Source organism: Ammodytes marinus (assembly GCF_949987685.1).
Source record: "Ammodytes marinus genome assembly, chromosome: 5".
NCBI classification, from domain to species: Eukaryota; Metazoa; Chordata; class Actinopteri; order Uranoscopiformes; family Ammodytidae; genus Ammodytes; species Ammodytes marinus.
In genome coordinates, this window is record NC_137234.1 from 21,614,978 (window position 1) to 21,629,414 (window position 14,437).

The 14,437-nt window shown below is 39.9% G+C and overlaps 1 protein-coding gene across 2 annotated transcripts; it reads right to left on the bottom strand.

The window, feature by feature from the left end:
- Positions 1–1,028: 1,028 nt before the first annotated feature.
- On the bottom strand, positions 1,029–13,754 carry kras (v-Ki-ras2 Kirsten rat sarcoma viral oncogene homolog). 2 transcript variants are annotated; one of them, XM_080028088.1, is made up of 6 exons: positions 13,514–13,754; positions 10,532–10,649; positions 8,221–8,399; positions 7,787–7,946; positions 5,505–5,629; positions 3,373–3,511 (listed from the first exon to the last, which is right to left on the bottom strand). In XM_080028088.1, the coding sequence occupies exons 2-5, from the start codon at positions 10,640–10,642 to the stop codon at positions 5,510–5,512; spliced, it is 570 nt and encodes a 189-aa protein (XP_079884214.1). In that variant the 5' UTR covers positions 10,643–10,649; positions 13,514–13,754; the 3' UTR covers positions 3,373–3,511; positions 5,505–5,509. The 2 variants fall into 2 exon arrangements, with proteins under 2 accessions (XP_079884215.1, XP_079884214.1); XM_080028089.1 differs by lacking the exon at positions 5,505–5,629 and having other exon boundaries at positions 1,029–3,511.
- Positions 13,755–14,437: the final 683 nt, after the last annotated feature.

The window sequence follows — 14,437 nt, forward strand, 5'->3', positions numbered from 1 at the left end:
CATTGCACCCCGTTTTGTCCCACTTCTCAAGAATCACTGGTATAACATACAGATCCCATCTGAATACTTTGCATAATGCAAAATCTTCTTATCAGGGGTTGTTTTCAGGTGATTTTGTATTAAATATGTGTTAAGCTGATCATGTATTATTATAAATTATTATTATTTATGGATTTTGTCCTGTTTGTGCTACTGCACTAAGTCAAAGGGCTAGGGACTGGATAATGTTTAAATTTGGGATTTGCACATTCTCTGTTTAACTAATCACTTTTGATACCTTTAGTCCATCGAGGACACATTTGTAACATACTGGTGAATGCAGTATGTCCTTTTTATGGATTCTTAGCTCTTACAATATTAAATTATAATTATAATAATTAAATGATTGTATCCGTTTCCAGTAATATTTTTTATTCTTTTAGAAAAGACAGAAAGTGTGATTTATTTACAATGAGCCACAAAAAAGAGACCACTTAAAATATGTCCTATGGCCCCCTCACGATTCATTTTCTTTAAACACCTCAGTGATAATCAACTTGACAGTGCATGAAATGATTTCTTCCTAAGGAGGACTGCTTGTGCATTTTAAGCATTGGGAGTATTTCTGCTTAGAAAAAAGAAAAGGAAATAATTCTCTCTTGATTGATCAGATTTAGCCCTAGTGTATGGTGGTAAATGGACAAGACTTTTAAAAGCTAAATGTAGGCTCACTCTGTCTTAGAGTGTGGGCACAGAGATGGATTTTGTGTTCAATAAGACCTGCCAAAGTGAGTGAACAGTGCCACCTGCTGGGGAACAGCAATGTCATCTTAGAACAGAGGTAGAAACAATGAAATAGATGAATACTATAAAATGTAAATGTACATGGCTTATTACATTTTAGTGACAATATAATAATTATGTTATCATATCGAGCAGGTGATTTAACCATACACTGGAAATGGGCCTATTGATTTTTTTTTTTTTTTTTTAACAGTTTGAATAAAGAACAAAGACAATTTAAGAAAGAAAGACAGAAACAAGTCAAATTCCTCTTTACTTTGTTCTTTATTACACATTAAATAGGAGTGGTGAGATTCATGGCAAAAATAGACTCATTTGAGATCAGCTCACCACTCTACACTGCCCACAACAGGTGTGTTGTAAAGTGGTCATTCATTCACTTCCCTAGAACCTGGACCCAGACACACACACACTCTCTAGTCACATACACAGAGCGGAGTGAAACTCCATTAAAGCAACATTCATTTTAGACACACCAACGAAATGAAGAACAATTTACAAAATATGCACCTTTCAGTATCACAAATACAAAGGTTGTTAAAATATGATCCAGGTATTTATGATACATTTCAGAAATCAGCTGTTGGCACGCAATAAAGGAAGAGGAACATTTCAAAACATTTCAGTAAAACTACTTTTGAAACAGTATTGTTACAAGAGGGTTCCATGATTAAAATTGCATTACCAGTTATTATCTACTTCATTAAAAAAAAGAGGTAATAATAAACTGGGTCAAAATTCATTAAGCCTGCAAATCATGTCTGGATTTTCCGTGTCAATAACAGTGCTCCCCTAAAAAGCAGTCTGTGCATTTCTTGAGCACGCACACACACAGGACAAAGTAAATGTTGTCTCGGCTCTTTCTACCGTCTAAATGTAGCACCTAATGCAAACATAAAAGGCAAATAAAGTCCCCAGGTGAAGAGCTCGAAAATACGATGGAAAAAGGTGACCGGTGAAATAAATGAGGACTTTTTTTTTTCTTTCTAAATTCAGACAATATTATCTTTAAACCAATTTTATGGCAATTAGTGCCTCATTTACAAACATCAGTTCCAGTTACATCATCGCAACACACAAGCTTTGTGAGAGAAAATGACTAATTCTTTTGCTGGACAATCATTTCTGTTGAAAGGCAGCCCACCAGACAATTTCAACACTTGAAATTAATAATAATACAAAAAAGAAAAATCTTTCAAAAGCATCGCAAAAGGAAGTTAGTGAAAATCCATTTAGACAACATTTTGAACAAACTCCTCAACCCCAAGTGTAGAGAAATATTCCTGAAAGCTGCTTAATGATGCACTCTGCTTTCTAGCCAGTCCCAAGGCAGGGAGCTTCTAAGGGAAAATGTGCAAGGCATGACACATCTGGCCAGCTACTGGTGAACCAACATCGAATAATGAGCTGATTAAAGACCTATACTGTTAGAATACGAACGCCTCGATCAGGAGGATGTTAACAGAACTTCTGTTGTAACAAATAGCAATGAAATGAGAATTGTCACGATGAATTAAAACTAGCCTTAGTGTGAAGAAAAGCAGGAAATAAGTAACCAGTAAGTTTGAAAACAGGCTTTTCGACGAGGCATGAATCCCTGCTACATAAAGAAACTTTGGGCAACACAAACCCTGACTGCCACTCCTGATTTTTTGTCCAAAAAAAATCTGAACTTGTCATTAATCAAGCAAAAGTGGCCAATTTCTTTCTCACTAAAACAGGTTTCTGATAACTTTTTACAAACCTACAAAACTAAGTGAATGATGTCCATTTTAGGTCAGAGATTCTGCTCTCTGGCCTAGTGAAAATGGATCAACAAGAGGCTGTTTGAAATACCCATGTCATCTTGGACACATTGCATGCAATAAAGAAGAACACCACCACATCTCATTTAGGGAAGAAAATCAAATAGAATCACTCTCCACACAGTACAAAAGTGTCGACAATTGCAAATTAATTAATAGCTAATTAGGGTGTTAAAAACAGTCGGAGAAGAGTAGAAGTTTGCATGCATACTTATATCAGTGACTTAACTAAATCAAACCAAGAGGTCATTAGAGAGACGGGGAAATGACACAGTGACTGGGACATTTGGATCTCATCTGGCTGAGTGTTGGTCCTTTCTTCGCCTGTTTTTGTCTACGAGAATTGGGATGAAAACTCATTCTTTGGCATCCCATACTTAAAAGGGCATGACAGAACTTTTACAGGGCGTGGCCTTTTTAAGCAAATGGGGGGGGGGGGGGGGGTTTAAACAACAAATTTTAAATTGCTTATGAATAATTTGTCAAACATGAGTTGTGATGCAATTGAGGTCACAGCTCTGCGGTTCTATATAATTATCCAAATAAACATCATCATTCTATGAAATCAAACAGTCTGTTGTTGGACCAACAAATGTGGTCAACTGGCACTAAACTGAAAATAAAGCTTATTGGTGTTAAGAGTAGTAGCAAATAACAGAACAGACAGGAAAATCGGGTCAGGTTTAGTATTGGGTATAGTGGGTATTGAGAAAGAGGCTAATAATTTAGTGTAATGTACAAAATGTATTACTTTAACTGTTCAACATAGTTCTTTTTTTAAGTCTGTCTTGAAAAGGGGTGATTTATCACATAAGTGTACACTTTGTCTTGGACTTCTTTTTCTTCTTTTTGCCCTCCTTGCTCATCTTCTCCTTATGCTTCCGGATTTCTCGCACTAATGTGTAAAAAGCATCATCAACACCCTGTGGAGGGAAAAAAACAAGATTTAATTAATAAAGTAACAGGTTAATATGTGTTATACCAGAATATAGATAGTCAGATATCAAAATAAATAAAAACAAAACACAATTAAGCCTGACATCACTTTAAGTTGTGATTTTATTCTGAAAAGAAATTTGAAAGGCTGCAAAATATATGGTAGGGTATTTCCACTATTAAAGTATAATTGGAACCGATTACATTTCAAGCCTCAACTTGCCAAAGAAAGAAAATTAAACACCTTTTCAACATTTTTATATCTATTGCAGTTTAATATTTCAATCATTTTACCCAATTTAAAACATGAAATTAAACCTAAATCTCTCAATATCATCTTGGATGATGTCAAAGTCCATTTTTCAGCAGCTTGAACTATTGGTACAACACAGAGTGCAAGTAGAGTTATCTATCCAGTTCAGGAATAAAAGAATAAAGTATAGCTAAAACATAAGAAATGTTGTGTATTTCCCACTGACAACACAAACAGTAGCTGCAGTTACATGAGCCAATTTCGTTCCCTCTCAGATGTCCTGTTTATATTTCATTAGTCCATGTGCAATCCACCAACATAAAAGGACTAAATATAAAAATAAATAAAATAAGATTGACCTGTATCAAGCTCTTAACAATAATACTGGTTTACTGCTGTGGGTTTATACTTAAAAGTTTTATAACAAACAAAAACATATTCTACCAACAGTGTGATTGAACAGAAGGCAAGCCTTCTGTGTAAGTGTAGAAAATGGTCTCCTGTGAGAGATGCAACACTCTGAAAGTCTTCCTCAGTTGAACAGCTTTGATTCGAGTCTAGAAGCAAAGTGTGTGATTTTTCCGAAAACCTTTTTGAATGAGCAAATTTCATTTGAGTTTTTAAATTTGGCATAATTTATATTTTTGCTGAGCTCTTATTCTGATCCATTAGTGAACACTCCATGTAAACGCAGCTAGTGTCTGTTGGTGCCACACTGACAGGCAGATACGTGAGTATTTGGAACAATTTGCACAGTGCAATAAACACATGTTAAAAAAGGCAATACATCTGCAAAGAGCTGCAGAGTAAAGAGCCTGAGGTCACTTCAGGTTGTGACAAAGACAGCAAGGAAGAAAAGAGAGAAGACTTAGGGGATTTGTGACCGCAAGACAAACTCTCACCCACAAACACAGACAATGCTTTTGTTTACAACATCGGACAATTTCTTAGACCACATCCTCCTTGAAAACATTTCAGCACATGATTGGGCTCCAGATTCACCATAATCTCCTTTAAATCACACATGCTGGCTCACCAGCCCACACCCACTCTCCTCATGTTGATTTCAGCACATTAGGACGCTTTCACACTGGAACGATTTGCCTGGAAATATTAATGTTTTTTAGTTTTTGAGTGCAGCCCAAGAATCTCTCACGACGTCGACCTGAAGGGGGTGGCCTGATTGGCTTTAGACCAACTGTAATGTGGCTTGTGGGCAATCAGAGTGCAATCTTGAGCAGTGATTCTGGAAAATGCTTGATGTCACAAAATCCTTTAATCGAAATGAGTGAATATCTCCTCAATATCCGACAATTTTCACAACAAGCGCTCCCCAGAATCACTGACACCACCTTTAATTCCAGCACCTTAATGGAGGAAAGAAGTACTCAAATCTACCCCCAGATAGGAACCAAATGAACAGCCGACCGGCAGGATGAGTATCGAGCATGAGTTCAGAGTCAAGTAAATGCACCCAGTGTGAAAACGGCCTCAGATAATAAATCAGCACAAAGACACTGAAAAGGGAAGATCATCAGGAAGATCATCAGCTGTTTCAGCCTCCTGTTAGAGCTTCACCACGGCCCCAATAGAAACCAGCAGGTTAGCTTAAAGAACCCATAAAGCACCAGCTCTACGTGCGTGTCTTCTCCCAAAATCACCACTGACATACACATATATATACACACACACACAGAGCTGGTGGGCGCGCGGCTGCATACACTTACCCCTTTCACATCACAACACACTTTTTAAGCTTGATACAGCGCGGGGTCTTTTCTTCCTTGCTGAGCTTATTGAGCCGGTACAGCCTGATCTCCCGTACCAGATTGTAAAAGGCATCTTCCACTCTCTGCGGTATAAGACACAACTTGACCTCATTGTGGAGGAATACAGGAGGACATACTGTTTGGGTGCATGTGTTACAGCGTACAGGTACAAAAAGCAGCAAAGCACACCCGATATTTTTTTTTTGTCGTGTCTAGCTGCGATGTCTGACCAAACTCATCTACATAACCTGATACTCCACCACAAATCCATTTTGTGAATACCAAACACTCACCTGCTGTACGCTTGAAAAGGTTTGGCAGATTTCTCCCTCTCAATGGAGAGGGGCTGGCACTAGTTCTAATTCCAATAGGGTTTTCATGGCAGAAAAAAAGTTATCAAGGCAATCTTAAGAGAACTTGCCATTTGGTAGGTTACAATAATTTTTAGGGCCCGACCGATATTGATTTTGGAGTGCCGAAGCCGATTATTTTCAGAGAAAAATTACGATTAAATCGTCCAAAAAAAAAAAAAAAAAACCCCTCAAAATATATATTGAAAATTTACTTTTTTGAATCCATAAATATATATATATACCTTTTACTGTTGAAAATATGTACAGGAACGTTTTCTATTGCAATACGCATACCTCTGGAACTCCCTCCCCCCAAACATCAGCATCTCAGACTCAATAAACTCATTCAAAAGTCAACTCAAAACTCACCTCTTTAAGGAAGCATAATGCACCTGACTCCAATTCAAACCTTATTTTAATTTTTTATGTATTTTGTTTTCTTTTTCTACATGTATGATTCTCTATGATGTAAAGTGTCTTTGAAAGACCTCCAAAAAGGCACTTTATAAATTCTGTCAATTATTATTATGAACAGTCAAGCGATGACCAATGCCTATCATAGGCCAATGTCAAGTGTGAATTAATCCAATGTATTACACACCTGCTGCTGCTGTAAATAGGCTATAGCATTAATGCTATTTGTTTATGCTACCTCCAGGGCAGCAATACATTTCACACAAAAAAAAAAAAAATCCAAAATATGCGATAATCGGCCGATATAATCGGTCGGGCCTAAAAAATACTATTAATTATACAATTATTTTTTTCTTTTTTTACAAACATTACTGTTGGAAGCCTACAGTGGGTGAGTGACATGGAAAATATTATCTTAACTGTCTAACCTAAAGTACAAAGAAGAAGAGCATGCATTAGGAGCATATTGATTGTGCTTTTTAACTGCATGTCGGAGATATCCCAGAGAGGTCGGATGAAATCACTGAGATTGGGGGAAACACTGGGTGGCTTTGATTGCAAGAGACAGATGCTGTTCCAAGAGCAGCAGCACAGTGTGGATTTAGAAATGATTGGTACCGTCGGGTAGGAAAAGGTGAACGGAGAGCAGCAAGAAATCAATCAATCCATTGTGTCATCATTTTCCCCCGAAACCAGAGGGGGCCGTGATTCACCCCAGGTCAGAGAGACCAGGAAAAGGATGCGTTTACAGGTCACTTTGTCAGCCACCGAAGCTCACAACACACACACACACACACACACACACACACACACACACACCATTTGACAAAACCACACCACAGCAAATCTTCCAGCAGCCAGTCACAGTAACAAGTAAGCAGAATCATTAAGCCCTTGTGAGAAATTACCGACAGTTTGTCCTTTCATGCAGACTCCTTAAACACATTTACTGATTTGCAGATTTTCATAATGTAGGATCCTTTTGAAGATGGCCCTGATGATAATTTGATATATCTAAAACAAATAGCATGCACTGATTACGTAATCAACTTTAATTAAAACAATTACATTAACTAAAAGAGGATTTAACAATGCGTAGCCCATTGCCAGAGATATTTCCAAGCAACATTAGGATAAACAAGGCCATTACAACCACTGAATGTGTAATAAATCAATAGGACCACATGACTCAAGACCTTTTTTTCCCCCCATTGTCCAAGTGAATTATCAAAATTACACTGAACTTAATCTCTCTGGATTCATAAAATAAAATGTTCAAGGGTAAAATTTATAATTTATGTAAGTCCTGCTGTGTCCATCAAGCCAATACCCCTGAGACCACATGCAACTTCTCACCATTCAACATGCTCTACAGACCTGCAGAGGAAAACTCCAGCATGTAAGTGACAGACTGAAGAGTTAAAGGGATTGAGCCTATGCGGGCGTGGCCCCTGTCTGTGGCTGGACTCTCACCTGTCTGGTTTTGGCTGAGGTCTCGATAAAGGGAATGCCGTAGCTGCGTGCTAAGTCCTGAGCCTGCTTGGTGTCCACTGTCCGGGACGGGAGATCACACTTGTTCCCCACCAACACCATGGGGACGTCCTCTGAGTCCTTCACCCGCTTAATCTGTTCTCTGGACAATGACAGACACAATAGAAATGTTATTGGAGTTTCATTCAACCGAGGTCGCACTCCCATGGTTACGAAATTCAATATTAAATGGCTTTCATCTGTTCAGAGTAACTTTAGATAAGGCCATAATCATCTTTAGTCACACCGGGGACTCATATTAATGTTGAAGAAAAGATGAAAAGTTGCATTTTGCATAATAGGTGACCTTTACAGCTCATCACAGTGCCTTTACACTGGGTCCAAAGGTTGCACACTGTTTGAGTCTCTCAGCTCACCTATAGTGGTGAATGTCCTCGAAGGACTTGGTGTTGTTGATGGCAAAGACACAGAGGAAGCCCTCCCCTGTCCTCATGTACTGATCCCTCATGGCGCTGTACTCCTCCTGACCTGCAGTGTCCAGGATGTCCAGCAGACACGTCTCTCCATCTATCACTACCTGCTTTCTGTAGGAGTCCTGGAGGAGGGAGCGGTCAGAAGTGTGGGATTAAATGGGCCACAACTTAATAAAACAAATATGGACATTGCTGTAGATCACACAGTTTAAGAATTATTATTTTTCTTTATATTTAAGTGACCATGAGGTCACTGGTTCGATCCCCGGCACCAGACAGGAGGGTGTTATGGCCTCCACACACATCCTACCTCTACTGCGCGTCTGCATCTGACTTTTTTTTCACAGACCGAGTAATCAACCTAGAGCGGCCACACATCCAACCTCGGACACGCTGCCGATGCACGTCGGAGGCGAGTCTGCAGCGACGCTTCACTTTACCTCAGGAGGCCTATTTTTTCTGAGAGACGCGCGTCTCTCTCGGGTCTCTCTGCTTTAACTGATAGAAAAATAATCTGTTGAGAGTCATATTGACTTCACACCGGCAGCTTTTGCTGTACGTTCACCATTTCTTGGTGTGTCCCTTTCAAAATAAAACTTTCAACAAGCAGAAATGTGTCAAAAAAACTAAACAAAAAAAAGGCAAATATTAGACTCAATATAAATCATATGCATCATAAATGAACTATGAAAGAACTTTATCTTAATGGAATTGTCTATGAAAACTGTATGTAGAAAGATAGGGCTTTTAGAAGCAGCGCTGCAGCAGCAGCTGCTGAGGCGTTCCATGTGTGGCCGAAAAAAGCGAGAGAGGCAGCAGTAACGGATGACGACGCGCTCCAGAGGTAAACGCAGGATGTGTGTGGAGGCCGTTATTTGTTAAACTAGTGGTGGCTGATATTACATCTACGGTGCACACCATCTCTACCATTGTGTCCTTGAGCAAGTCACATAACCCCAAAACTGATCCAGGGACGCGACACTGCGGCAGACCAGACCCTGAGCGATTACCGTGCGTGACTAACCTTGCATGTGCTTTAATTGACAAAATAAAGACATAACTTAAGATTGTTGCCCTACACCGTTTTCCAGCAGACATCAAAATCCGAATGAGGTCCTAGCTTCCACTGTGTTGTAGCGCTCCGGATTTTCATCTCACATTGTCGGCCACACTCAATCCGATCCAACAAGAATGATTACCCGCTGATCCAGTGTTATTGTTTCAGATGTTTTCATGTATTCAAATAATCTTTAGTGGCGCTCTAAACTGCAACAGCACATCAATATTTGATAGAATTCTTAGCAAGACTGTGTTCACTCAGCATAAGTCAGCCCCCCTGAGAAAGCAGGCCGGCAGACACACATGGAAAGTCATTAAAAACCTGTTTGGTGCCTTTTTAAGACTTATGCCTCATTTCCACCGAGTACAGCGGTTCGGTCCGGGTAGTTTGGCTTTTCATTTGCCAAAAGTTGGGTAGGGTACGGTTTAAGCGCACCTTACCGCTCTGAGCCGCTCCTAATCTCAGTACTCCTCCGTTGGGGTACTAGCCGCCTGAAAGGGTGCCGAAAAGGCGGAGCTACACACTGCCGTCATTTGATTGGTCGAAAGAATCATTTCCGCCATGTGTAGTCATCTCGGCAAGAGTGAAGAGAGTCTTGTGTTTTGGCGAAAATGTGAGCACAGCACTGTTTATTGTGTGATGTGTTTCCTCGTCAATAAATTAATCAGTTGGTTACACTGTGTCCCACTGCTAGTCGCGTAGCTGCCGCAGCCAGCGCTGTTCGCTCACTGTCTATGAGTTGCACCGAGCCGTCTCTGTGTGTTTACGCCATAGATAGTAGTAAATACACGCTCACAACAACACGGGGGGAATAAATAAAGAAGCGGCTGGTTTGACCAAGCAAAACGAGAGACCGCTGGCTTGACCACAGTTGTTCCACAGCCCGATAGTTTGACCCACATTCTGGCGGCGGCTATCGCAGTCCAGCCTAAACCCCGCCCTACCAGTAAGGGTAGGGTCGGCGGTGGAAACACCACCGAGATTCTTAAAAGTGAGCTGTCCCGCTCTGACCCGACCCGCTCTACTCGGTGGAAACGAGGCATTGAACAATAAGAACCTGCTGCAACTGCTTTTTAAAAAAAAAGCAGTCTCCTTGTTCTGCCCCTGAACAAAAAATACACACAAACCACGGACAGTCCTTAAGTGCACACACATACATTCAAAAAAGCACGCTCACAAAGAGAGTTCCTTTACCTCAATGGTGGGGTCATATTCATCCACGAAGTGATTCTGGATGAGCTGAATGGTAAGTGCGCTCTTGCCAACACCACCAGCTCCCACCACTACCAGCTTATATTCTGTCATGATTCACCTGTGGGACAAACAACAACGAAAAAGCACATTATTATTATTATTATTATTATTATTATTATTATTACTACTACTATCACTCAGATATTTCCACAGACCCAGACAGTCAAGTGGCACACTATCAGTTCATCTGGGGCACCATCAAAGCCTTGAAGGAAAGAGTTTAGAAGTGTATTTCTCCTATGCTTATACCTCTGCATTACAAAGTAAGTAAGTAAGTAAGTAAGCTTTATTTATATAGCGCCCTTCACAGACCAGGGTCACAAGGCGCTTCACAATACACATTTATATAACAAAGGTGTTATGGGTGGTTAAACACTCTTTTGAGACAGAAAGAAGATTATCTGCAATAACCTACACAGACTAACTCATAACGCTTCATATGAAATGTTTGTTTTGTTAATTTTAAGTAAACTCTTCTTGTTATCATGCAGCAGATTCACTGAACTAGACTTCATGCCACCGTGGTTTTTGATTGGGCTTTTCATTTCGAAATTGCACAATTTAGTATTCAAAAGGAAGCTTGCAGAAGAAACTGAATCACCAACAAACACCTGCAAGAGAGTATGTGCAAATGAGCGAGTAGTAGTACTACAACACTGAGAAACTGCAACTGAATTTAGGCAGCTATAACATTATAATCATTATCAGTAGAGCTGCAACGATTAATCGAGCAATCGATTATTAAAATAATAGGCAACTATTTTGATAATCGATTAATCGTTTCGAGTAATTTTTTAATAAAAATGTGAATATTTTCTGGTTAATTTAATCCTATTATGACAGTAAACTGAAATATCTGTGTGTCTTGGACATAATACATTTGAGGATGTCAACATGGGCTTTGGAAAATTTATCAACATTTTTCACCATTTTCTGACATTTTACGGACCAAAACACTAATCGATTAATCGAGAAAATAATCGACAGATTAATCGATTATCAAAATAATCGTTAGTTGCAGCCCTAATTATCAGCTCTTAATTATTAATCAGGCGTGATGAACTCCTATTTAAAACAATAATCTATCTATAAAGCAAGAAATGTCTGTCTGTGAGTCTGTGTGTAGCCCAATATAATAATGAACGGACACAGAAATAAAAAGGGGTTTCATATCACAAATACTATTTTACTTTTAGTAAAATAAATAAAAAATAATTAAATTAATGTCATGTAGTAGTTGTAATAAAATTAAAGTCTAAATCAAACAAAACATTCAGTGGCCTTTTCTGAGTAGCAGCCACAACAGAAAGTAGCCCCAGGCAGAAATCTATGACATTACATTAAGGCTCCAAAATTGACAAGCAACTGGGAGGCTCTGTGCTGTCTGACTTCTTTGTGGAGCAGCACCCATCAATAGTGGCAGCAGGCCTTTTCAGAAGTTACACTGCATAGTGCTGCTCAAAGCTCTGCACAGCCTGCATGCAGTCAGGGAGGAGCTCCACTGCATGTTATTGCCTTTTCTAGACAGACAGACACAAGAATGTGGTTTCATAGGTATTTGGGCAACTAAGGTACGCTGTTACTATGCTCATTAGTGTTCTCATCACTTTAAAGTGCTCCCTGAATTGATCAGCCGTATCATGTAATCCTACATTACGCCCAAGACAGTCTGCGATGCCCACATATTACAGTGAGGCAGTTGTGTCCATTAGGAAACTATCTTATCTTTACCTGAGCAGATAAGCCTACTGACAATGTAACAGACCATTAGAGCAACACTTCAAAAGTTGTTTGCTATGCCTAGACATACTATCACTTTTAATTGTATCAACAGGCCGAGAAAGTGCCTAAGGATGACATGAGCAGTTAGTCGTCAAGTCAACAAGCAGGGATGCAATGGAGGGACACACACCTACTTATGGTTCAATTAAGTAAACTCAATATATTTGTCTTTCTCTCATTGGTGTTTTAGTAGTTTAAAAAAAATTATACCGAGTAGGCCTAGGCCAGCATGAAATTGTGTTGCGTGCGTCACACTTTGGTAAAGTGATGATGTTTACATGGTCAAAGCAGTTCCTGAAAAGTATGCCAGTCATGGTTGTTGGAGTGGCTTATGTCACAATATGGATGGCATTCATTGTGTATCCACCTCTATATATTAAGGCTACATGACTGACAAAAAGCTTATAGAATAAGATGCGCAATGGAAAACTACATAATTCCAGCAATATCACACCAGTAGATCAACCAACACGGTGAGAGCTAATGGGAGACTTGGGCGGCTGATAAACTGCCATATAAATATTTGGCTACTTTGCAGTGTGTCGCCTCCTATGTGAATATGCCGAGGTTTAAGCAGGCCACCCCACTTTCTAACGATAGTCCTTGTTTAAGAAAGCAGGCAATAACGCATAGGGGCAGGCTTAAAAGTCGAAAGGAATTTGATTTAAAACCGCTGCTCTGTGCCTGCAGGGTTGCTAGATTGGCTGGGTGAAAACCCCTAACCAGGCTGCTGTGCTGTTAGCTAGCTTAGCATTAGAGCTCGCCTTTAGCCTATACAGTAAGATAACAACCCCCCGTGGGCTAACCCTGGTGGAATTTACGAAAGTAATTCATTAATGCAGCATTGTCTGCAACATGTCCGCCAACACACTCCGTATCATTCATTCAAAGGTGAATGGTGCAGATTTTGAAGCCGCCATTGACAGGCTAGCCCAAGGTCTGCATTGCAGGGCCAGACGTTGGGTTAACAATTGGGCGTAGTTTGCACTAACAAAATGAACAGCCTATTTCCACTCTAATGATATTATTCAGAAGTTACACAGCGGATACGTGCCTATCTAGTAAATGAGTAGATACAATGTTGCATCAAACCCTAAAGCGACACACATGTAGCCTATGAATCGTATCCATTTGTTTTACCTTTTAGCGAGTGGAGTTCCGCGTCCGAAGTAGCGACCAAACAAGTCAAGCTGATAATCCTCTCGTTTCACACGATCTCTGCATTTCCTATTTCACACCGAAACGCCCGCATTTAAGTCGGTCTTCCTAGTAAAAGAAGCAAGCGGGAACATGCAAAAAAGTGGGCAAATTAATCGATTGAACTTTCCATTTGATCCAGCGTCCGGGCCTAGCTGTTCAGGTTGGCCTCCTTTAGAGAATATGGGCGGATACCGGGGCGCACTTTACCCAGAAAGCATAGCTGGGGATTTCAACCGGTTTGGGGCATATCAATCGAATCTGTGTCGCAATATGGGAAAGCTGAACACTTTCTTTTGTGCTCTGTAAATCTTCCATTGCTGTTTAAATGTATATGACTGTAGATTTATATAATCCCTGATCACCTACCGTAGGCTAATGGGCACGTCGTGTAGGCCTATGTGCAAATGGAAACAAATAAAAAATCTAATGTGAAGCCAGACATATTTATTCACGTTTTAATGTTTTAATGATCACAGTATTTCTAAAAAATCTAGGTCACATTGTGTCCGTTTTAGGACGTCTCCTCTCAGTAGTGTGGTATCCTGCTGCTGCCTGCCGCAGACTCAACAAAGCCTAGGGGGCGACTCCACTATATATAGGCTCTAAATATAACTGGATTGTGCTGGAGGGACGTCATTCCCAGGCAAGGAAATGATTTGGCAATCCCTTGTCAGTTTCCCAACGTGTTCACGAGGATACCTCCTGCGCACTGCAACTGCATAAAAACATGTCATGTTCGTTAAAAAACCTCAAGTAACGTAAGGATGTTGTGATAAATGCATGTAATAAAGTACTTTTTACCCACCCTATGCATAGGCCTATATAGTTCATTACGATGTTCAGTTCGAGGTATGTTTTTCTTAA

Coding starts and splice junctions, on each gene's coding strand:
- kras (XM_080028088.1), bottom strand. CDS start 10,642: ATGACAGAATATAAGCTGGTAGTGGTGGGAGCTGGTGGTGTTGGCAAG. Junction 8,400..10,531: donor AATATGACCCCACCATTGAG/GTAAAGGAACTC, acceptor TCCCTCCTCCAG/GACTCCTACAGAAAGCAGGT. Junction 7,947..8,220: donor GAGGACATTCACCACTATAG/GTGAGCTGAGAG, acceptor GTCATTGTCCAG/AGAACAGATTAAGCGGGTGA.